Here is a 26818-nt window from a genome sequence, read left to right on the forward strand (position 1 = left end):
AATAATTAATTAACATTCCATTAAATATTGTTATTTAATAGCAAAAAATTATGTCTTTACAAATCGCCAAAATTAAAAACTTAAATATCTCAAGAACTGTAAGGAGTTAGATACTAATTTATCAGGTTTTAAAAATTTACATGAGGCATTTAACATATTTGAAAACTAGCTAAATCAAAAACATAAGGTAACATATTTTTGCTTTTCTGCTGATTTGACATGGCATGTTACACATACCTTCCACTCAAGAAATCTTTTAGCAAACTGTTAACCATCATAGAAATCAAGATTCTTTTGAGAAATCTGATATAATTTCAGTATCTATGAGCAAAGTTGTGAATGATAAACTAACTCTACTACTGTCAGTCAAAAATTCATTAATTGATGGAAGCATGTCTTTTTTTTAACTTTATTTCCAGGTTTTTAAACTCTAAAGTTAATATACATCAATGGTCACCAAAATAAGAAGGCAAAGCTTAGATGTCATAAAGATTTTTGAAGAGCTTGCACCAGTTGATAGTTGAAGAACATCTCAATGGTTTTCAAGAGGAAGAAAATTCATTGCAATGTCAGTACGAAGGAAAAATATTTTGAGGCTATTTCAGACAGTGCTTTGAAAGAAAATCATGGGAATTTTAATTTTTTTTTCCAAAACTAAAACAAAATATTATAGAAAAGATTTATTAGAATTTTGACCACTCCTAGAATTTTAAAACAAATTTATAAAACGCTATAAAACCAAATTTAGGAAAAAAAAATTAAAATCTAAATTCAATTTAGAAGATAAAATTGTTTTGTTTTTTATATATAAAAAAAAAACAATTTAAAACTTAAAAGTAAAAATAAAAAATAAATGTATTGAATAGCAGTATTTAATAATTTAATTAATGTAAAAATCAAATTTTTGTTGGAAAAAAAATTAACAAAAAAAAAAAAAAAAAACAAGAAGAATTTAGTCACAGCTATACTTAAGCTGAGATTTAATACAGTATGTAGAGCCAGAATACTCCTGAGTATTTTTTTTTTGTTTGTTGAGAAAACTAAATAAAACAAAAAATATAATTAATTACTAGATGTTTAAATGCACTTTAAATATTTTTTAATGCATAACCGTTATCAATATTATAAAATGATAATAATGTAAAGCTAGAAAACACAGACAAGTGAATTGCTAGATAAAATCAAAACATGATATTTGTGTTTGACCCAGTCAAAAGTTGTGATGTAGCTGCGATAAAATATGATGAAACCTATTGCAATAATTATTTTGTCATTTTACAGTTATATATGTAAAAGTGAATTCAAAAAAATAATACATTAAGCTTTAAATAAACAAAAATATATATTATTTAAGATGAACATTTTTTCTTAATTTTTTTTAACTGAATTAAAATGTAAATATGATTTGGTATCAGTTTTACGAAGATGAAGCCAATGACTAAATAAATTATGTAGTAATAAATGATATGGGAAAATTGTCAAACTTTTTTTTTTTTTTTAATATTCTGAGTATCATTCATAGACATAATGAAAAATTCACTTATAAAATGACTTTGGATTATCCAAGCAATTATTTGACGACATTTATTAAATAAAACAAGAAAATTAAAAATCATTATTTACAAAAAATAATTTAAATTAACGATCCCGTATGTTTTCAGTGTATAAAAAGCGCTAAACAATATTTTGGTCATGTGACTTACGTAAAACAAAATGAATATATTATATATTATGATCACGTGTGATTAAAATTAAACATTTGTAAACCGACAACTGGAACATTCTTTAAAAAACATGGCGGATTTCATTTTACAGATTGGTCAGAGAATATTATTTACCTCGCGGCCTGTAGGAAGATGCTTGGCCAACTTTACTTTTGCAAAATTTCCTTTGCCTATTGTCTTAATAAGTTTATACTTGCCAACATAAATATCTTCATTAGAACTTGTTGTAGATCTATTTCGAGATTTTGAAGCTGAATGGGAATCCTCAATCTTAAAATAATTATATGAAACAATTTAAATATACAACTTCGATGCTTTTTCTATTTTGTCAAAAAAAAAATTCATACCTTTTTAACATTAGATCTATGACTATGATGAGATGAGTGTCTTGTGTGATCTGTATTGTCAACAGACACTGGTTGTCTAACAGAAGACATCTTTTTTTAATACTCAAGTATAATTCGCCTCTGAATTAAATTCTAGGAGGCTGTGTGAAAAACACACACAATCATTATCTGCATATATAGTTCCTTCTGTGCATATATATGTACATATATGTTATATTGTATATTAAAGACGCGTGTAAACGATTGACACGGAAAACCCTTCTTATTTTTACGACGGACCTAAACATCAAAATAAAGCAAACAAATATTATTATCGGACCCAATCTCCTGTATTTCTGCGAAAACTTTACCATCTTACGTCGCACTGCGTTTCAGATTATAAATGCGCACGCCAGAAAAATCTTTTAGATCAAAAATAGAACAAGTAAATTGTAGTAATTTAAAATATACTTAACTATTTTCAATAATAATAATAATAATATATATATATATATGTTAAAAGTATTTAATTGTATTCAGTGATGTGTCAGTCAACTTAAGTAAACTGTTCCATTTTTTGATGGAACAGTTTACTTAAGTTGACTTAAAGAAAAATGAATTAAAGTAGATTGCCTCTGCGTATAGCGGCCTTGATATATCAGGTTGCTTTTATTTGCGGTACTGCAACCAGCCAGTAATTGATAACCATTTATTTTAGTTTATACAAATACCAAACTAGCCGTTGGCTTACAAATAGTATTTTACAAATATTAGCATAAGTTTTCTTAAACTAGACGTTTTTCAGGAATTGTATTCTTAAATAAATTCTATTTACAAATATATAAGTAGTTAAAAATAACAATAAATTTCGTTTGAACGTTGTTACCGCGAATTAAAGCAAAAGCAGGAACGGAAAACCTTTGTTCTTGTAAAAAATTGTGCTGAACGCTAAAAGTTGGACCCAAAATATGTTAAAAGTTAGTGTTTAAAATGTCTGTAAGAAAACTGTTTTTCACAGACCAAAAAAACGCAAAAACATAAAACTTTTTTTATCTAACTTACGTTACTTAAATAAAGTTAAATTTTTGAATGGGTAATACTTGGTGAAAAATATAAACTGTTCTTTTATTATGTGCATGTATTAAAAATAATATAAAGTTAATCCTCATAAAAACATGTAACCATGCAATACGAAAGAGATTTTGTATTGCTTGCTGAGGACCTATACATTAGTTCAAAATGAGAAAGTTGAGTTAGAAGGTTTAAAAATCAAACGCGTAACTCATAAGGATTAAAAATAATAAATATAAAAAATAATATATATAAAAAAGTTAAAACTAGCTCATCTAATGTTTTTGAGATAAAACTGAGCATTTTTTTTTTATCATTTTCATGATAATTTTCATTTAAACTTGAGTAAAAAGTTGACAAATATTCAGAAGGCATTTAAATTTATAACTTATAAAAACAAAATACTATAAATTCTTAAAAAACAATTTATAAAATTTATATAGTATTATTAATATAATACAGTTATTGTTTACAATAACTTTAAAAAGGACTTTTTACCATTTTAAAAAAAAGTCTTTCTTAAAGTCATTTTAAACAACGTAATATTTTTTTTAAATTTAAGATGAATTTGTTTCATTTTTATAACACCATTTGTTGAAGTACAAAGTTGAAGTATGAATTTAAAAAGTATAGGTTTTACTGTTATTAGGAAATATTTATAAGTGCAACAAGTTGTAAAGAATTTAGAATTTGTTATCAGAACACAACTCAAAGTATCAACTTAAAGTATACGGTCAATTTTCCGCATTTTTGTCGAAATTTATAAGAACAGTTTAAATGCGGCTTTAAAAAAAAAGTATAGCGATCTATCATCATACAATAAACTAAAAAGTTGTATTGTTGAAAACAAAGATTAACAAATATTGTTATGTTACTTATTATTCAAACTATTTATGATGTGGTGATTTGTTTTTTTCTTGTCCATGAAGACTTGCTAATGAAATGGATAAAACTTGTAAACAAATACTATAAGATGCCCTCAGTTGTTATTTATCCGAAACATTTTCAAAGAAATACTAAAAACATTTACAGCAAGATAAAAGATTTTATTCAATAAAAACCGATACTATACACATTTAAGTTCAAGTTTATATAAATCGAATGCAAATCTGCATTCGATTTTTATAAATTTGAACTTGGTATAGATGACTCGAGTCATCTATAACAACAGTATATGGAAAGAAATATCCAAGAAAATTTATCTAACAGAATTGGTAAAGCAACAGTTAATTACCAGAATGATCTATGCAGCTATATTGTTGAGTTTGTTGGGTTTAACCATGATATTACAGTTGGTTGTGTTGAACTAAGGAAAACGCCTTATCAACGGGATTATTGTTATTGTCAGTATTAAAACAATTTTATTTTTTTGCTTGTTGCGCTCTCGTTAGTGAAGACTTTTTAAACATAAGGAATATTTATTTTCTTTAGTACATACATCGACAATCTTATAGCAAGCTGCTACAAGTGAGTGTGCTACTTCACCAACTGAGGGTTTAGCATGCAATCTCATTTCTTTTAATATTCCAATAAATAATCCTTAAATCCTTGTAAAAATTCTCCACTGACCAAAGCGCAAAATAAAATCAATTTAGGCCGCTTAACTGCAGCTTTACCATAGAATTATCCATGCAGCATCCAAAATTTGTCTACCAGAATGAACCATGCAGATATATTGTATAGGCCTTTTATTCAAGGCCTTATTATTTAAAGCATTATAATTAATGTCTTTTAACAAAAAGAAGACAGAGTACGGTTTTTAACTCAAAACAAAAATCAAAATTGTGACGTTTTCATTTCCAAAATTGAGTGTAGCAGGTTGCAAACTGGAATTTGCTGATAGCTTTAAATAACTTGGTCATAATGTGAAAAAAGAGATGAAAAATCAGTATACTGGAAAAAAAAGTTGATAAGACGCTTTTACAGATGTTCAAGCTTAAGTTTAAAGTAACATTATTCCAATCACATTGCATATGCACATATAATGCGACCTGTAGAGCAGTTTTAACACCAGATTTATCACACCTACGATCTTGCTACAATAAATAAGCAAAAATGTTTTTTGAATATAAAAAATATTGTAGCTTCACTCGGATTTTTTTAGAATTAAGGCTGCCAACTTTTTTAGAATTATGGCTCCCAACTTATTTTGTCTAACTGTCGGATTAATTAAAAGAAACAGATTGTCGAATGTGCTAATAAAAGTTTTACTGCCAAGAAAAACTCTCTATTTAATTGTATCTTAAGACCATGTTGTCCTGAATAGTTTAGTTAGAGTTATAAAAAAGAGTTGGAAATTTCTTAAAACAGAAAAACTTTGTCTTTTCTTAAACAGAATAAAAAACAAAATAATTAAATTTATTACTTATGAAACAGGAATAATGAAAGACCAACGGAATAAAAAAGGTGCTAAATACATGTAACCAGGGCCGGATTTACTTATAGGCCAACTAGGCTGCAACCTAGGGCCTCGTATTTTTTAAATTTATAGATCTTAAATTTATAATTAAAAAAATAAACGTTATTTAATAATAAACATTATTTAATAATAATAAAACGTTGTTTAGTAATAAAAAATATTTTTTTGATTTGTTTATTTATTTTTAGCGTAATGAAGAGAGTTTAAAAAGTGTCGCTTAAAACGTAAAAAAAAAGCAAAGAAAACCAAAAAACTTTAGAACGGAAGACATAATTTCTGAACATAAAAATGAAATCTTTACATCGACATCAGTAGTAACATTTAAAGAGACATTTTTGTTTTTTCAAATTTATATAATTTTCACATTTGAAAAAACTATTTTTGTTTCAAAAACATTGACATTGAAAATGTCAATGTATTTTAAAAAAATATATATTTATATTAAATAGAGCAGAGGTCGGCAAATTGTGGGCCGCGGCCCAATTGTGGGCCTTTGCTACATGATTTGTGGGTCCCAAGCCACCTAACTGCATAATATACAAAGTAGTGTGTTGTGGGCCTTTTAGTTGTTTTCCAGGCTGTAAAAATTATAAAGCCTCCTTATAAAATACTCCCTAACACCAGATCTTGTCATTTTAGGCATAGTAAAAAAATAATTTTAATGTACTCTAACACTGTAGCACTTTAAGACTTCAAAGAAGATCCTTATACTTAAAAGTTAAATCATGCTAAAAAATTACTCTACAAAAATAAAAACATTCGAAAAGTACGTCAAAAATAATTAGAACAGTTTATTAGTATTCTAAAGGACTTTGAAGAAGCTGATATTTTAAAAGCAGAGGATGAACTAATTAACTTTCAATGTCACGACGAGTTGAGAAGAAAGGCACCAAAAAAAGATGAAGATGGCACTTTTGGTGAAAATTTAATTATTTTCTGGCATGCTGTCATGAAGGAAACTTTTTCCAGTTCTTAAGAAACATGCAAATAGACTTATCTGTATGTATGGCACTAGTTACCAATGCGAACAAACATTCTCAGCCATGAAAATAATAAAAAATGTTTACAGAACAAGACTGACAGACACTCATTTGAATGACCTTGTGCTAGCTGCAACAACAAAATACTCACCAAATTTTTAATTGTGTTTTATGTGTTTTTTTTCTTAAGTATGTATTTTGTATTGATACAATTATTAGTTCTATAATCTAATTCTATACTATATTCTGTTATAAAGGTAATATAACCTATTTTATATATAATTTATTTATTGCTGTGGGCCGCAACTAAATTAAGAATTTTGCAAGTGGGCTCCTTTGGAAATATGGTGCCGACCACTGAAATAGAGGTAACGATATTGGAATATGGGGTTGCCTATCTAATAAAAATATTTCATTTTAATAGATGGAGCATGAACGAATATTACAAAAACATGATCGATTTTACTCTAAATTATTGTTTATTGGGGAATGAGCGAATGACGAGAAATATAATCATGAATGGTTAATATATTCACCCTTAAGAAGAAGTGTTTTTGCTTTGTGTGTATAGTTTTTAAGATTTCTAATTATTACTTCGCAACTAATTGTTTGATTGATTGGAAAATGCTGTTTTGTTATTGAAAAATTATGCAAGCATCGAGAAGCTTTAATGGCTTATTAGTTTTGCCATTAAAGCTTCATAATTCCTTTCGTCATTAAAGCCTTCCAAGTGACAATACATTAGATAATCAATTAGTGAAAGAGACAAAAAAAGAACAGAATTATTGGTTAATAGTTCTGAAACGAGTAGTAGCAATTATATGTTGATTAGTTAAAATAAATCTTGCAGTTAGAGGTTTAAAGGAATTTTTTGGCGTAGAGGGTAATGGAGAATTTATTGGTCTTCTAAAACTGATTGCCCAATTTGATCTTTTTCTGAAAGAACAAGTTAAGAAATATAGTCAACTTCATGCACATCATACCTAAATACCTCTTCAAAACAGTTTGCGATGAGCTTATTTCATTGATGGAAAATTGTTGTAGAAACCAATTAGGAATATGTAAAAAAATCAAAATACTTTGGAATTTTTGTTGATTCCGCCTCGATGTATTGCACACAGATCAACCTTCTGCAGCTCTTGGATATCTTGATACAATGGAGCCTATAGAAAGAAATATTTTATAAATATTGCGGATAACACTGACGCAAATTTAGCTGAGACGACAGTCAGTTTTTTAGTGAATATAGCTGGACTTAACTTTTCAGACTGCATATCTCAATCATACAATAATGCTTCTAAAATTAGTGGAAAGTACAAAAGAATGCAAAAAAATATTAAAAAACAAAACAAAAACAATTAGGCAAAGTTTTTACCAGACGCAGGAGGTTCGCTAAATTCGGTTGTATGCTGCTGATGCATAGAATCTTTTTGTAGTTTTTATTAAGACGCAAAATATTAATTTAAAAAAGAATTTGAGTTTGTATTGTAAACAATTTTTTGGAAAAATATTTTAAATAGAATGAATGCAGTATCAAAAAAGTGAAAATGCAGTACCAAAAAAGGGAAAAATCAAAAAATATGTTTAGATGTGTGCTGCTCATTGAAATATCACTGATTAATCATTAAAATAATACTTGATAATAATTGTTAAATGACTAATTAAAATGACCTGTTCTGCATTATACTGTAAAGTACAACTATATTTAATGAATATGTTTCTTTAAAATATCGTATAAACAAAATTTTAATTTCATTTTCTGTTATGTTAGCATACTCGTATAATCTTCCGAAGTCAATTTATTTTATTTTTAGGCTCATTGACATAGTAAGTTTTTCGATATTACTTTCAACAGTTTTTTACAGTTACTTTGAATAATTTGGAGTAACTATTGTTTTGATTATAATTTTGTGAGAGATAAAGTATATCACAATGTCAATGCAATTTTTCGATATAATAATTTTATTTTTTGAATCCATTTGGATATTACAGTCATAAGTGACGGATCCAGAGTTTGTGTGTGTGTGTGGAAGGAGGATGGGGAAAGGGGGTGGGAAGAAATGCTGATACTAAAAGTGGTCAGCGTAATTTAAAATAAAAATCTTAGGTTTTTTTAACGGTTGTTCTTTGCTTATGGTAATCTTAAACTAGAATTACATTACCAAACACCCCATTTGCAAATTATGGGGCGCTTTTACAAGTTTAGGCAATTTTTTTTTTAAATAACCAGATAAAAAGTTTTAAAGACTTTGGGACCCTAATGAAAAGTTTTATTATTAAGGGGTAAACAGATTCTATCTGTTGACCAGCCTCGAACCCCTTCTTCATCTAATAGGCTGGCGCAGATGTATTTTTAATACATTGTTTCCATTTTAGGATGTTGAATGCTGGATCTTCTTGACTCAATGCATGGGTTTTGCTTGTGTTTTTGTTTTTATGACTAGGCAACTCATTCTATTATCTCCTAATGAGGGTACAACTCTAAAACTCAGTTTTATGGTTCTGAGGCCGGCTGGTAGTCAGGTTTCCCGAACTCTGTGGTAGCTCTCAAAGAGGCTGATTCCGTCAACAGCTGAAAAATATCAAAGTATTAACAGTGCCATGTTGCGCATGGATGGTGTCCCTATTTGTACTTTAGGAGTGCATTGCGGAGGCCACATTTGGAGCTCTTTGTTATGGCCTAGGGTTTATTAGTAGTAATGAGGAAACTGCTTGGGCTATTAAACGGTGTTCTGATACTATCTATGCACTAAATGGCTTGGATCTAGTGTCAGTGATTCTGCAGGTATTATAGCCCACAACTTTTGCCTTTCTCAATCTCTGACTCAAATAGTCAACTTTCCAACTCGCTTTACTGACAACCCGAATCATTTACCTTCTCTACTCGACTTATGTCTTGTTTCTAATCCAAGTCAGTGCTCAGTTTTTCCACATTCACCCTTAGGTGCTTTTGATCACAGTTTGATTTCTCTAAAACTAATATCTCATTCTTCCTCATCACCTAAATCTCCCTATTATCGTACCTTTTACAACTACAGTAAAGCGGAATGGGTTTCTTTCCGTAATTTTAATAGTGATGACTCTTGGATAGAAATCTTTTGTCTTCCTGTCGACAAATGCGCATCTTACATAACTATGTGGATTCAGGCTGGCATGGAATCTTTTGTTCCCTCTCAACAATTCCAGGTCAAGCCTCACTCTCCTCCATGGTTTTCCTCACACTGTGCTGCTGCGATTGCCAATCGAAACAGTTACTTCCATATTTATCAGCAAAACAATTCTCCAGAAAACAGACGTCTGTTTATTACTGCTAGAAACCAATGTAAGAAAGTTTTGTCTAACGCCAAAGCCCTCTATTCTCAGGTCATGAAATCTCGTATCTCATCTCAAAAATTAGGCTCTCGTGACTTCTGGAGAATCTTAATTAGTATTAATAATAAGGGCAAATCTTTAATTCCCCTCTCTTGTATGGTTCAGATTTTGTCACCTAACCTAAAGATAAAGCTGAATTTTTTGCTAAAAACTTTTCATCAATATCATCTCTTGATTCCACTAATTGCGTTCTACCTGATTTTGCCAACAAACAAGGTGATCCGTTACTTGACATTCGTATCACTCCAGCTTCTGTATCTAAAGTGATTTCCTGCCAAGACTTTTCTACAGCTTGTGGCCTGGACAACATACCTGTTATTGTCTTGCAATAGTGTTTTCCGGAGCTGTCGTCTATACTCTCAAAACTATTCAACAAGTGATTATCAGAGTCTTGTTTTCCAGCCTGCTGGAAAAAGCGGTATCTATTATCCCTATTTTCAAAAATTCTGGAGAGCGATCTGATTTGTCTAACTACCGTCCCATTAGTCTTCTTTCTATCATAAGCAAGGTTTCTGAATCTTTAATTAACAAACACTTAATTTCTCATCTTGAATCTAATAACTTACTTTCTGACCATCAATATGTATTTTGATCTTCTCGTTCTACAGCTGATTCGCTAACAGTAATAACAGATAGGTTTTATCGTGCATTAGATAAAGGTGGAGAAGTTAAGGCCATCGCTCTTGACATTTCAAAAGCTTTTGATAAAGTTTGGCATGCTGGTCTTCTCCATAAGCTTTCTTCTTATGGTGCATCTGGCAACATTTTTAAGATTATTGAATCTTTTCTTTCCAATCGTAGTATAAAAGTTGTCTTCGATGGACAGCACTCTCCTTCTTATTCTGTAATTTCAGGGGTTCCTCAATGGTTCTATCCTTAGCCCTACACTATTTTTAATTTACATTAACAATCTTCCAGATATTCTCACATCTAAGGTGACATTGTTTGCTGATGATACTACCATTTATTCTTGTCGTGATAAGAAACCAACATTCTCTGATTGCTTGGAGGGGGCATTTGAGCTTGAAAAGGATTTCACTTTTGCTCCAGCATGAGGCTCTCAGTGGCTGATGAACTTCAATACAGATAAGACTAAATTTTTTTCAGCCAATTGTTATCGCAATAGTTTAGATTTTCCTATATTTATGGACGGTGATGTACTCAATGAGTCATCTAATCTTCATCTTCTAGGATTAACTCTCACTTCCGAATTTTCTTGGAAACCATATATCAAATCAGTTGCAAAATTAGCATCTGCTAAGATTGCATCTCTTTATCGAGCTCGTCACTTTCTTACTTCGAATTCTATTCTCTATAAATCTCAAATTCGGCCTTGTATGGAATACTGTTGCCATATCTGGGGCGGATCTTATAATGATGCCCTTTCTATTTTAGACAAGGTGCAAAAACGCATTGTAAACATAGTTGGACCTGCTTTTGCAGCCAACCTCCAACCATTATCACATCGTCGTAATGTTGCTTCTCTTTCTCTTTTCTACAAATACTATAATGGGCACTGCTCTAAAGAGCTAGCGTCTCTTGTGCCATCAACTAAAATTCATTCTCGTATTACTCGTCATTCAATTAAAAATACATTACACATAATTCTATATTTATTGATCTTTCAAAAAATATAGAGATTTTGATCTGCAAGTATATGGATTTCCATATGTGGATAACGGAGCACGGCTCCAACTTTTTTTGTAGTGGAATATTGCAATTGAATTTTCGCTAACTTCCAAACTAGCTGGAGCTCTGAAAATTTTAGAATTTCTGTAATGCCAATGAATGTGCATGTTTTAATTGTTTTCAGGGTCCTAAAACATTAGGGGGGACTGGGACAAGTGCCCCACTTTTTTGTAGTAGGATTTTGTGATATACTTTTTACTACCTTTAAGACAAACTGGAGCTCTGAAATTTTCAGCATTTGTGTAGTCCTGATGAACGCGTGTTAAAATTGTTTCCAAGGCAGACGACCAGAGGGTCCATAGCCCGGGGCACTGGGGCCATGCCCAACTTATTTTTTCAATAAAATTATTTTTTTTTTGCATTTTCAATAAAGTAAAGATAATATTGTTGAAAATTTTTTTTTTGATTTGTACTTGTTGTTTTATTCAATTATTTACAAAATAAAATACAAAAATATAAAGTCTCAAGATTGTGTTAAGATTTGCTTAGATGCGTCAACAGTCAAAGTATACATAAGTCTAGTTATTGGTCAAAGTATACATAAGTACAGTTTTATATATTATCTATATCTATATAAAGTATTATATAATATTCTATAAATAATCATATAATATAAACAGCATTATATAAATCTAAGGCCTTGATTATAAATTGCGCAAAATGCTTTTTTCAGCCTTGTTCATTGTCATCTTTTCTACTCTTATATTATTTGGGCAAACCCAAACAAAACTAAATTAATTTACCGAGCTTACAAAACCGCTTTTGTAAAGTAATTAGCTACTTAAAGAGATTAGAAAACTCTTTCACTGTAATAAAATACATCAATTTCTTAGAATTTCTATTTATTTCGTCATTTTACACATTTTACAATGTTATCTATAAATTTAAACAAATATATATAATTACTAGCTGACTGGGGCAAGTAGAAGTCAAAATGACTTATCATCAAGCCCCTTTATGAAATTCAAAAAAAATACAATTAAATTTTACATCTTCCAATATTACATAAAAGAGTGAAATTAATAAGTTTAAAAAAAAAAAAAAAAAATTTGGTTAGAAATTTTAGAAGGTTAAAAAAGAACTTAAAGTTAAAAAAAGAACTTAAAGTTAAAAAAAGAAGAAATTTAAGATAAAGTTAAAATATAAAATAACAAATAAAAAATTACAAATCTGTACATATTCGTATACATATTAAAGACAATAAACAAAAAAAATTTAATTCGCTTCATATGCATATACATATTCAATACAATATTAAAATTAAATAAAGTACATAAAAAATTAAAAATACAAAATTATTTCGATTTTTTTAAAAAAAAAAGAGAGAATGTACGTAATGTTTAAATTTAGTAAGTGTTTTTTTATAGTTCTTTTTAATGTGGCAATAAATTTTATTTTTTTCATATTTTCGTCAAGAACCGAATTCCACAAGCGTGGTCCCCGGCATATAGTCGAGAAGTCAGATTTTTTGAATGATGTTAGTGGGATGTAGTAATTTCTCATTGAATGTCTTGTTTCATATTTATGATTAATTCGAGTGAAACTTTTAAAAAAATATTTTGGAATTATTTCATTTTGAAGTTTAAACATAAATAACAAGTTATGGTATATATTTAGTTTGTATACATTTAGAGTATTTATTTCCTTGAGTAACGGCTCAGCACTTTCGTATCTACTTGCGCCCAAAACTAATCTACTTGCTTGCTTTTGTTTTGTATAAATAATTTTTAGGAAAGATAAATGATTGTTTGCCCAGGCAATATTACAATAGTTAATATGACTATGTATAAATGAAAAGTATAAATTTTTAAAACATAAATTATTTAAAAGATGTTTTGTCTTGTACATAATCCCCAGGGTCTTTGAAACTTTGTTCTCGACTAGCTTTATTTGGCTTTTCCAATTTAAATTCTCATCGAAAATTATTCCTAGTATTTTCATTGAAAAAACTCTTTTTATTTTAATATTGTTAATTGTTAGTTCAGGTAATTTGAGTGGAAGGTTCTCGGAATTAGATGACTTAGCAAACAAAATGTATTTCGTTTTTTCAATATTTAATGAAAGTTTATTTGCTTCAAACCACTCATTAAGATATATTAATTCTGTGTTTACAATATAAAAAATATTTTTTAAATTTGAGTCAGAAAAGAAAACATTTGTGTCATCAGCAAAAATAATATAGTTAAGTATTTTTGAAGAAAAATAAATATCATTAATATAAATTAAAAACAGCAGGGGTCCAAGTATTGATCCTTGGGGAACTCCGCAATTTATTGATTCAAATGGGGAACATGTTAAGTCATGTGGTATTCCTTGTTTACGATTTTGTAAATAACATTGCAGCCGCTTTAAATTGGAGTGAACTACTCCATAATTGTGTAGTTTATAAATTAGAATCTGGTGGTTGACAGTATCAAATGCTTTTGATAGATCTAGAAAAATTCCGAGTGTGTAACTGTCGTTATCAAAACCATTTAAAATTTGGTTGGCAAGATCAATTACTGCATGTTCCGTGGAATGGTTGTTGCGAAATCCAAACTGTTTATGATAAAGAATGTTGTTTTTTTCAAGATAATTGTACAGTCTGTTGTGCATAATACGCTCTAGTATTTTGGAAAAACAAGAAAGTATGGAAATTGGTCTGTAGTTAGATTTTATTGAGTCATCACCGTCTTTGTATATCGGAATTATTTTTGCTAATTTTAGTTGCTCAATAAAAATGCCGTTTTTTAGGGAAAGATTAAAAATTTTAAAATGAGGTTTCTCTATAATATCTGAGACCGCTTTTACAACATCAGGGTAAACTTCATCCAGAACCCGCACTTTTATTTGTTTTCAGCATACTAATTGCTAGTCGAAGTTCATCAATTAAAAGCTCCGACTCCTCCATGAAGATTTTTTCAAAAAAAATTTAAATTATTTTTTTCCCTCAAGAATTGCACCGGCAAGCTTTTTTCCTATATTTATAAAAAAGCTATTAAATGTTTCAGCAATTTCTTTATTAACAAAAGCATCTCCTCTATTATCATCTCTTTGCAATCTTTTTGGAAGATTATCACTTTTCACAATTCCCACTCCTGTTATTTCTTTAATTACATTCCATGTTTTCCTTGCATTTCCAAATGTTTTATTAAGTAACGAAGAGTAGTAATTTTTTTTGGGTTGCTTTTTTAATTTTTTAAAAGAATTTTTATATTTTTTGTATTTTATTTCATTTTTGTAGTTCTTTTTTTTTTAAAATTTTTGGTAAAGTTTTTGTTTCCTTTTTGACGACTTAATGTTTCTTAAAGTTTTTGTTTCCTTTTTGACGACTTAAATTAACATCAATTTCTTAGATATATCAAAACTCGATTCGCTTCAAATATTAATATTTAGGTATAATTTTTCTGATATTTTTACATAGGTTTTTTTCTCGAAAATACAATTTGACCAAATAACACTTGAGCAGAGAAAAATCACAAGGGTCAAAATTTTAAATTATGAGCCAAGACCCGTCATTATGGAATCAATTGAAAAATAACAATATGAAAAATTCGAAAAGCACTTCTCTTTTAAATGACAAATGAAATTGCATCTCCTTAATTTTTGACATATATGTATTTTTATATAAATATTTTTATACTCCTATATCTATATATTCCTCTATATATTAACTACATATATTTGACATGCTACGGCATGTTTACTTTAACGTTGTTTGACTAAACATTTAATATTTAAATTGCAACCGAGTTTTTAATGTATATTCTTCAGGTTGTATTTTTCACATAAAATACTTTATTGTTAACTTACTATAGCCATGTGGGCTTTAAATGTTAATGTTATAGGGGCTCTAGAATAAGATTTTAGTGGCTCCGTATTTTCCTTTGCGTCCCTGTATATTTTTATATATTTTTTTGTGCTACGTAAAAGTTTCATTGTAATTTTAATATTTATTTTTATATGAACAGCGAAATACTAAAAATAATGATGGTTAGCGGTAAAAAAAAAACCTGCATCTTTTGCTCATCAGCATCATCCGTTTTCCGCATTTCTCTCGACAGCATCATCCGCTAACTGCTCTGCCGATTGTACCTACCCCGAGTCTGTTTATAAAATTTCCACATATATTTTGAAACATTTAAATTAAAAATTATGGAGCTTAATTCGAGTTTTCTTAACGAAGCAGATATTATGAATTCACTTGCAAATCAAATAAAAAACTCTATTGATGTAACTTTTAGTCAAACTTCTTCGAAAGTTGAAAGGGAGGATGCTTACAAGGTCAAACTAATTATATTTTATAATTTCATATTATTTTTTAAAAATAAACTATACCTCTTCATAAGTTTATTTTTCAAATGTATTAATGGAATAGATTTCATGAGCTATTTGATGAGTCACATTTTAAAATTTAGGAGAAGGCGATTCTCAAATTAGTGAAACTAGAAAGCTAATTTTTCAAACACACTTTTTTTACGATTTTTTTGTGCATAATTTTACAATAAACTAAATTTACATTTTAAAATACATTTAGAAGTTTTTGTATAGTATATGGAAAAATATTGATATTATTTTCTTCAGTGACTTAAATTTGAAAACTATTAATTTTTAATGTCAGTATATAATTTTCCATTTATCATAATAAATAAATATTTAATATTGTTATAATTACACAAAGCATTTTCATAACTGTTTTAAAATAATTTAAACAAAAAACAATCTAGCTTTGAAAAAATATTTATACATATATATATATTACATTTTAGTAAATACCCTTTTTGTGATGTCATATACATAACAAAAAACAATGAAAAGTTTTATTTGTGAGCAAACTCAAAAGCTTTTTTTGAAAATATTCTTAGTTATAAGCAATAAGAATTAAAGAAATAAAACGATAAAAATTTGTTATAATATTGTGGTAAAATAACTAAATAAAAATTATAAAAAGTTTGGTCACACATGTAACATAGTTTTAAAATTAATGATATGTGTGACATTACACAGATTAGATCATTAAATTTAAAAAATCAGAAAGTAAATAATTGATAAGGATTGGAAAATCCTCATATAAATCATAAATAATATATATAAATTTTTTTTTGAATATAAATGCTTTTAATATAAATATTGATATAAATTACTTTTTTAAAAATTATTCTCAATTTCTTTAACAAACTCAACAAGAAAACAACCATAGTAATATTTAAAAGTTATTTCAGTTTGAATTAGCTTGAAAAAATGAATTAAATAGTTCTATAAATTATTGGTTGTAAGGTCTTTGTAAAATTTTATATTTCCTGTTTTAAGTTTAGGTTAATATACAATAATAAAAATGTCTTGAGCTGAGAGATTAAAAAATTCGGAGGAAAATGAAAAGCTGAAAAAGAATACTGTTCAATAAAAATTAAAAGGATCAAGAATCTGTGAAAAATGAAAGTTGCAAAAATGAACAGAAAAGGATTCATAAAAAGAAAAAAAAAACAAAAACAAAATAAAGTTGGTAGACAAAAATTTAAAGTCCAACTAAATGATTCTATAGAATGGAAAGAGTAAAAAGCTGTAAAAATTTTTTTTGACAATGTTTTTGGGAGAGGCTTACTCTGTTTTTCAATCAATGTGAGATAATGTCTTTCTCTACATTTTGTAAGCTTAGGCCAAAAAATATACTTTTTTAGAAGAAACACCCATAGACCAGTGCAAACTGCGCGTGAACTTTCGCTTATTATTTAAAGCAATAGGCATCAGCTACAATAGTTCATATTGGGTGTTTTCAATAGTTCATGTTGGGTGTTTTCAATAGTTCATGTTGGGTGTTTTCAATTACAATTCAAAAATAGGCGTGTAGGAGAAGTAATAGAGGAATCACTATTTACTTTATCTAAATTTCAGGAAGGTATTCATATAAAAAGAGTTCAAAAAGCTGAATTTGAAAAAGACAATGGGATTGCAAGAGAACGAGTTCTTCAGGTAGATTTTGCAATAGCATATATTTGCGAATATCCAAATGAAGTACTAAGTGCACTGTGGAGTAAACAACTAAACAGTTCCTGTTTAGTTGTTTACTCCAGTAAACAACTAAACAGTTCCTGTTTAGTTGTTTACTGGTACTGTTTTCAACAGCAATAATTACAAACATATCTTATCTGTTCAGACACTAGAGACAAGGGCTAAGATAGTGTTTACTGCTTTATTAGGTAATTATATGAGATACTTATGTCTGAAAACTGTAATAATGATACTGAAACTCTTTTCATTGATAGCTCATCAGAATTTAAAAATAAGTTTGATGAAATTACTTAACCAATTATCTTTGCAATAAAATAAAACATTTGAGTGGAAATTTTTTGCATCTTCACATAGAAAAGAGGCTGTAGATGGTGTTGGAGGAAGATTTAAGCTCTTGTTCAAATAAAATGTATGAGCAATAATGAGAAAGTGTGTGTATAAATACCTATGAATTTTTTTTATGTTTTCAAACCATTAATGACAGCTACTAATATTTTCTATATATTTTTTTTTTTTTTTTTTTTTTTTTTTTAAACATCTTCGCTTCCAACAAGGCTGCAAGCAGCCACTAATTAAAGTTGGAAGTTACTGTAAGAGAAAAGATGAAGATTGTAGAGCAAGATAACGATTGACGGACGATTTAAAAGATTGCAAATTATATAAATCAGGAAAGCAAGATGAAGGAAGCGAATTCCAAAGAGCTGATGTTCGAGGAAAAAAACTAGACGTTTTTGGAGCACTTAGGAACAGTCACAGAAAAAGGATGACACTTAATTGAATGACGAGTAACACGAGAATGAATTTTAATAGATGGCACAAGAGACGCTAGCTCTTTCGAGCAGTGCCCATTATAGTATTTGTAGAAAAGAGAAAGAGAAGCAACATTACGACGATGTGATAATGGTTGAAGGTTGGCTGCAAGAGCAGGTCCAACTATGTTTACAATGCGTTTTTGCACCTTGTCTAAAAGAGAAAGGGCATCATTAGAAGATCCGCCCCAGATATGGCAACAGTATTCCATACAAGGCCGGATTTGAGATTTATAGAGGTAGAGAATAGAATCCAGAGTAAGAAAGTGGCGAGCTCGATAAAGAGATGCAACCTTAGCAGATGCTAATTTTGCAACCGATTTGATATATGGTTTCCAAGAAAGATTGGAAGTAAGAGTTAATCCTAGAAGATGAAGAGTAGGTGACTCATCGAGTACATCACCGTTCATAAATATAGGAAGATCTAAATTATTGCGATAACGATTGGCTGAAAAAAATTGGGTTTTATCTGAATTAAAGTTCACCAGCCACTGTGAGCCCCATGCTGTAGCATAAGTGAGATCCTTTTCAAGCTCAAATGCCCCCTCCAGGCAATCAGAGGGTGTTGGTTTCTTATCACGACAAGAATAAATGGTAGTATCATCAGCAAACAATGCCACCTTAGATGTGAGAATATCTGGAAGATCGTTAATGTAAATTAAAAAGAGTATAGGGCCAAGGATAGAACCTTGAGGAACCCCTGAAGTTACAGAATAAGAAGAAGAGTGTTGTCCATCGAGGACAACTTTTATGCTACGATTGGAAAGGAAGGATTCAATGATCTTAAAGATGTTGCCGGATACACCATAAGAAGAAAGCTTATGGAGAAGACCAGCATGCCAAACTTTATCAAACGCTTTTGAAATGTCAAGAGCGATGGCCTTAACCTCTCCACCTTCATCTAACGCACGATAAAACCTGTCAGTTATTACTGTTAGCAAATCAGCTGTAGAACAAGAAGATCGAAATCCATATTGATGGTCAGAAAGTAAGTTATTAGATTCAAGATGAGAAATTAAGTGTTTGTTAATTAAAGATTCAAAAACCTTGCTTATGATAGGAAGAAGACTTATGGGACGGTAGTTAGACGAATCAGATCGCTCCCCAGAATTTTTGAAGATAGGGATAACAGATGCGGCTTTCCAGCAGGCTGGAAAACAAGACTCTGATAAGCACTTGTTGAATAGTTTTGCGAGTATAGATGACAGCTCTGGAGAACACTTCTGCAAGACAATAACAGGTATGTTGTCTGGGCCACAAGCTGTAGAAGAGTCTAGACAGGAAATCACTTTAGATACAGATGCTGAAGTGATATGAATGTCAAGCAATGAATCAACCTGTTTGTTGGCAATATCAGGTAGAACGCAATTAGTGGAATCAAGAGATGATATTGATGAAAAGTTTTTAGCAAACAGTTCGGCTTTGTCTTTAGGTGAGGTGACAAAGTCTGAACCATACAAGAGAGGTGGAATTATAGATTTGCCCTTATTATTGATATTATTAAAGATTCTCCAGAAGTCACGAGAGCCTAATTTTTGAGATGAGATACGAGATTTCATGACCTGAGAATAGCGGGTTTTGGCGTTAGACAAAACCTTTTTACAGTTGTTTCTAGCAGTAATGAACAGACGTCTGTTTTCTGGAGAATTGTTTTGCTGATAAATATGGAAGTAACGGTTTCGATTGGCAATTGCAGCAGCACAGTGTGAGGAAAACCATGGAGGAGAGTGAGGCTTGACCTGGAATCGTCGAGAGGGAATAAAAGATTCCATGCCAGCCTGAATCCACGAAGTTATATAAGAAGCACATTTGTCGACAGGAAGTTGAAAAATTTCTACCCAAGGGCCATCACGAAGAAAATCACGGAAAGAATCCCAGTCAGCTTTACTGTAGTTGTAAGAGGTTCGATAGTAGGGGTATTCAGGTGATGAAGAAGAATGAGATATTAGTTTTAAAGAGATCAAACTGTGATCAGAAGCACCTAAGGGTGAATGTGGAGAAACTGAGCACTGACTAGGATCAGAAACAAGACATAAGTCCAGTAGAGAAGGTAAATGATTCGGGTTGTCAGGAAAGCGAGTTGGAAAGTTGACTATTTGAGTTAGGGATTGAGAAAGGCAAAAGTTGTGGGCTTTAATGCCTGCAGAGTCACTGACACTAGAGCCAAGCCATTCAGAGTGGTGAGCATTAAAGTCACCGACAACAACTATATTAGCTGATGGATAAAGAGAGAGGGCTTGGTCAATATGATCAGAAATAACATCAAAAAGTGTACAGTCTTGAGATGAAGGAGATCGATATAGAACAAAGAGAAAGGCGATAGAGTGAAGTGGTGCTAAACGAAAGCACATGAAAGAATAGTCTGTGGATTCAAACCTAGTTTCACGACAAACAGGTGAATTCTTACGAATGTAAATGCCCAGGCCAAGCATGTGACTATTGGAGTCTTTACGAATCAGAGGAAGATAACCATCAACACTAAGATCACAAGATGAGACAGCCGAACTCAAATTAGTCTCACAAAGAGCAAGTAGGTCTGGTGAACTTTGCAAGAGATAAGACTCAACAGAAGAAAAGTTACTTCGAAGACCACGAATATTAGTGAATGATAGGTTTAGAGAACTTGGTGATGATGATGGTTTTTTGTGTTTTATAGTTTTTGGTACTTTATTCATTTTTAAATTAGATTGAAGAACTTGACTCAAAGCATAGATAGTACTCAGAACACCGTTTAATAGCCCAAGCAATTGCCTCATTACTACTAATAAACCCTAAGCCGTAACAAAGGGCTCCAAATGTGGCCTCCGCAATGCACACCAAAAGTACAAACAGGGACACCATCCATGCGCAACATGGCACTGTTAATACTTTGATATTTTTCAGCTGTTGATGGAATCAGCCTCTCTGAGAGCTACCACAGAGTTCGGGAAACCTGACTACCAGCCGGCCTCAGAACCATAAAACTGAGTTTTAGAGCTGTACCCTCATAAGGAGATAATAGAATGAGTTGCCTAGTCATAAAAACAGTGACACAAGCAAACCCATGCATTGAGTCAAGAAGATCCAGCATTCAACATCCTAAACTGGAAACAATGTATTAAAAATACATCTGCGCCAGCCTAATAGATGAAGAAGGGGTGCGAGGCTGGTCAACAGATAGAATCTGTTTACCCCTTAAGTCTTTGCCTAGGAGGCCTTCTACAAGACAGTAGCTGGGTGCATTTAACATCTGCCCAAGATGAGTATTTTTATCGAGACACCATCTCTAGCCTTTACTCAACCAAGAGCCCCAAGGCAGGGGGTGTTTTAAATCGGAGTCGGAATCTCCTAGCCTTTGCCTAAAAAGGCGTATCCTACAAGGCAGCAGGACATGAAGCAGATTGTACTGGGTTACATGTTACCAGTAGCAGGATAACCTGATCTGACAAATATTAGCAATGATGAAATCATTGCTAATATAGAGAATAGTAAAATAGACAACAAAAAACCTTGGTTAGGAGTCAAAGAAATACAGGAAATACTAAAAATTTATCATGTCAATGCTTTCAATGAATGCAAGTCATTTTTCAAAACAAATGACTCAAAGTCATCTGATTTTCAAATAAACTATATTAATGACATGCAAGCTCCCGAAATATTTTCCCAATCTCCAGAAATGGCTTTTAATGATTGGTGCCTTGTGAAGAGCAATGAAACTATGTACCCTGATAAAATAAAGCTTAAAAAGTTGAAACTTTAAAAAAACTTTATAACAAAGAGCTACTCCATATAATAAATATGCTATCTTTATTTCAGTTATATTAAAAAAATTAAAAAAAAAATTTGTTTAAATTTGTTAAGTTATTAAAAGTTTGTACAGTGTCACACACATAACAAAATTTGTCACACACGTAAATCTAAAGATTTAGTAAAGATCTAAAGATTAAGATTTATGTCACATATTTGCAATATGTATCTTGAATATCTGTAGTAAACAATTTTTTATGGCTCTTTTATTTTAAAATATTTGTACCAGAGTCACACACGTAATTCAAGAATCGCCCAGTATATAAGTATATAAATTAAATATTATAAACATTTAAAGATAAAATTTGGTTACTATTTTTTATTACCTATGTAAAGACCTATGACATAGGTCTTTACACGTCATTAGTTTATAACTGTTTGTAAATCTCCAGCATGAATATATATGTAAACAGTTATTATTAAAGTGAAAATAAATTAGTTTGATAAAAAAACCGGTTGAAAAATAAAAACCAGAGTTTTGGAAAAAAAAAGGTTTTGTAAACAACCTTATTTTTCAAAAATTAATAAAGTTTAGTATATATATTTCGAAAATACACAAACTAGCAGTACATAACAAATTTCATTCAAATTTTGAAAAAGTATCTAATAGAAATAAATTTGTGAAAAAAATACTGATGTATTAAAAAAAAAAAAGGTAGAAATTCTTACTTTAATTACATTTTAATTATTTGTAGAAAGTCTAACTGACGTCATATCATAAAACTTGAAGAAATAAAATGTGCTTGAAAAAAATAAATATGTTTGTAGATTGTCTGTAAAAGCTTGTATGTTATAAACAATATTTTAATTATGTAGTTAGTAAATAGTTTTACATATTTTTAAACTAGTTGCACTAACAGCGTGCGTGCTGTTTTTTCTGAATGTAGATAAGTAAATATTATTTTTAATATACAATAATTCTTTTGATTTTATCAATAGACACTATATGGAAAAGTGACTAAACGATACGAAATTTTTGCTGAATGCAAAATGTTTTATAAAAAATAAAAACGGGAAACTATAAATATCATCTGTTAAACAACATCATATAACTATTTACCTCCATTAGATAAACCTAAAATAGGAGTATACATCACTGATATGTATATACTTTTTACTTTAATTCTGCTTCACTGGTGGTAAAATCCTTTTTTATATTTGAATATATTCATATTTTATTATTATTTTTCATTGTTGCATTTAACTAAAATAATTTTTTCAAACTATTCTTTGTTATTATTTTTTTTTTCCTTCAGCTTATTCAATTATTATTCTCTTCAATTTTGTTGCCATTTTTCATGTCATTGCATTGATCTTTAAGTAAATTAAAAATTATCATTTGCACATTTTTTTTTAACAATTCTTAAGGAAACTACAAGATAAATATGTAAGAGTGGTCTTTTAACATGAAGTATTCAGTTTAAATTAATTGTTTTAATATTCTTTTGTGTTAAAGAAAAAAATCTGTTAGTGGCATTATTATAACATTCTTTTTACTTCTAAATTTATAACAATAACATAAACACATGTTCTTTTTACTTCTAAATTTTAACTAATTATTTTATTATCATCTTGTTGCAAAATAAAAGCATTCTATTGAATATTTAAACTTTTAATATAAAAACTGATTTAGAACTACAATGTTAGAGTAGACTTCAAGTTATTGCATGCTAAAATCTTTTTCAATTTAACTTTTCTTATATTAAATAAAATTTTTGAAGCTGAATTGTATAATATAAATAAATTTAACTAGTAAACTAAAAATAAAGTTAAATTTAAAAAATATTTAATTATCTTAACTAAGTTACTTTGGTGTTATTTAGATTTAAATTGTATTAATTAGAACAAATAATACATATTCTAAACAACACACAGGTCCATATTGATGGACACTAACTGCATTCCCCAAAATAAATAAATTAATTAGCAGCATACAACATTGAATAAATAATTTATATACAACTAAACAATAAGATATGCAGTCAATGTTGACATATTTGAATTAACTTTACTCTTTAAGATGTTGATATTATTGGCATTAACAACATCAAAAAGAAACCGACTCCAAATGTTAACAACTCAGTAAGAGAAACCAAATTTGTGAATATCTAGTCAATGTTGTTGTTTGTGCATTTTATGTTATGTCCTCGTGTGTTGTTTTTGTTGTTAATAAAAAAAAGAACATAGATTTATCAATTAAACTTATCTCAAGCGACTCCAAATCAAGCAACTGAACTGTTATCGTTGATTAAATTGTTTTAGTGCAAGATTTTTTTGTGAAATATTTTAGCACGTTCTCAACTACCTTTATTAATTCAACACAATATGACGACCAAACCGGGGAGCAGTATTCTAATATAGGCCAAATATATGTATTGAAGGCTTTTACTAAGATATGAAGATCGCAAGACTTTTAAAATAAGCATTTTAAAATAAGGTATGCTCTGGTATTAGCTGCATGTACAACGTTTGAAATATGCTTTTTATAGTTCATTTGAGAATCGTATTTTAAAATTATAAAATGAAGAAGATTGTATTTTAAAATTATAAAATGGCTGATTAATGATGGCTCACTATTTAATAAATAATAGGCTAATAACCTGTATTAATTCACTTATTTATTATATACTTTTATATTTTATATATTATTATACACTTAACCTAAATTACTTCACTTTTTAGTAACTAGTAGTTACTAATTTTTTAAATTTATTTTTTATAATTTAGTTTTATATTTTACTAAGCTTAATTAAGTTGATGCAATGAATCTAATCAAGTTCCATCATCCTTGAAATTATTCAATCACTTATTACTATTATTAATTACCTACAAATTGTTTTCTGTAAAACTCTAAACTTTAAATTTTAAAATCCAAGTTCAAACTTCAAAGGCCTATGCTCAAATTTTAAATTTAGTTAAACTCTCGAATTTTAAGTTGATATTGGAATATTCGATATATATCAATTACTATTTACATTTATTTAGACAATTAAATTTAATCATCATAGATAAAGTATAATATAGCAGTTTTTACCTAGTTAAATTATAAAACTTCAGCTTTTACATTTAAATAGGTAAACTTTGAATGATAAAAAAATAAAAAAAATTTGGATTTGGTATGTCCATAATTGGCAGACACTAAAGCATAACTTTTTAACATTTATAATTAAGAAGCAGTATAAGATATCTTTTAAAAGTACAAAATTGATTAAAAGAAGTAAAGTTAGGTTTTATAAAATCTAAAAATTCAACTTTAAAGATATGCTGGCTTAAGAAATCTCCCCTTAAATATAGTATAAAGAAAAGTATTAAATAAAGCTCCAAACTGGAACTTAATTCAAGTTTTCTTACACCAGCTTTTACCATTTTCTCCCAAAAAGAAATATTAATTCCCAGTTATCTGTATATTTCCACACAATATAAACTATTCCTAGTTGAATGCCCTCTTTTCTCCATCTCTTGATCCAATTATATCTTCTTGTAAAAAAACACCTTGAAGCACTTTATATTACTACCATCTCAATATTAAATTTCATTATTTCTTTTTTTCCATCCTAAAATATTAAGATGAATATTATATTGATGAGTCTGCAAGATTCATTTGATTAACTTAGTTGTAGCACAATTAATTAATTTCAAAAATTTTTGAAATCAGTTTTACGGTAATAAAAACTTCATATTTAACTCATATTTAACGAAAAAAAAAGCAAATACAGTCTTCTTAATTTAGCCAGTACTTTCCCGCTCAAGCCTATTCGTGCTCACCTACACTCCTGCAAAAACTTTGCATAAAAAGTGCATAAAAAGCGCTCGCCAAAAAAAATAAATGTATTTTTTTTTAAATTGCAGCAAATCTTTTTTGTTCATCAAATACTTTAATGAAAACAGTTTTGTGTGTGAATTATTTTATTTAAAATTTTAAATTAAAGATTTGTTTTAACTTTTTCATTTTAATTATCTTATTATAAAATTATAAAAAATTAAAAATCCTACAAAATCTTTTATTTTTATTTAAAATTTTATGTTATGTGAAAAATTTCTCCAAATTAGATGCTAAAAAATCTATTTCTTATAAAAAATTTGGGTGGCTATCTTGAAAAATAACTTTTGGTACATTCATTAGATCTTATTAAAATTATGAAAAGTATTTTTAAATTAAACTTATGTATCCATTTACAAGTATTTATATGTTTGAATTGCTTTAAACAGTTTTGCAATTTTTTAGATTAAGACACTTATTTTGCTTTAACATTTAGTTTTAAATTTCTTAAAACTCTTTTTTCTAATTAACTTTTAAAAAATCTTTTACTTTAAGACGCATGTTTATCTTAATTCATTCATTCCATTCCACATTTTTTATATTTTATTCTCCCTACAGATACATTTCCCTATCTTTATAATTAACCTTGTTATAACTGTTTATTGCACATCTCTAAAACTTTATACACTTTATTGATAACCACAAATAATAATATTGTTTTACAAGTTTTCATTCACTATTGCATACAGGTTTTAAATCTTCTTTAATTGATTATTGATTATGTATGTTTTATTTACTAACTATTATTTATTTGTTTGTTAAATACAAAAAATAAAAAATGTTATATGTATAAATAGTAACTATATATTCCATACTTATAATATATATTTATAT

At 29.0% G+C, this 26818-nt stretch overlaps 2 protein-coding genes across 11 annotated transcripts in view; one reads left to right on the forward strand and one right to left on the reverse strand.

Moving 5' to 3' along the window:
• Positions 1 to 2386, reverse strand: part of LOC100214508 (MAP/microtubule affinity-regulating kinase 3) — a 63625-nt gene extending 61239 nt beyond the window's left edge. For 5 of the 9 annotated variants that reach the window (XM_065805212.1, XM_065805211.1, XM_065805210.1 and 2 more), the window contains exons 1-2: positions 2072 to 2385; positions 1839 to 1994 (exon numbers count right to left, since the gene is read on the reverse strand). In XM_065805212.1, coding sequence (XP_065661284.1) covers positions 1839 to 1994; positions 2072 to 2161 — 246 coding nt within the window. In that variant the 5' untranslated portion in view covers positions 2162 to 2385. Of the gene's footprint in view, positions 1 to 1838; positions 1995 to 2071 lie in introns of all 9 variants that reach the window. The other 4 variants (XM_065805209.1, XM_065805205.1, XM_065805206.1 and 1 more) reach the window with 1 other exon arrangement.
• Positions 2387 to 15497: 13111 nt separating this feature from the next.
• LOC101239386 (exportin-5) overlaps positions 15498 to 26818 on the forward strand; it is a 154703-nt gene continuing 143382 nt past the window's right edge. For both annotated transcript variants that reach the window (XR_010640760.1, XM_065805213.1), the window contains exon 1: positions 15498 to 15844. Coding sequence is in view for 1 of the 2 variants with exons in the window: in XM_065805213.1 (XP_065661285.1) it covers positions 15716 to 15844 (129 nt within the window). In the remaining variant the exon portion in view is untranslated. The remainder of the gene's footprint in view (positions 15845 to 26818) is intronic.

Source organism: Hydra vulgaris, chromosome 09 (assembly GCF_038396675.1).
Source record: "Hydra vulgaris chromosome 09, alternate assembly HydraT2T_AEP".
In the NCBI taxonomy this organism is placed as follows: Eukaryota; Metazoa; Cnidaria; class Hydrozoa; order Anthoathecata; family Hydridae; genus Hydra; species Hydra vulgaris.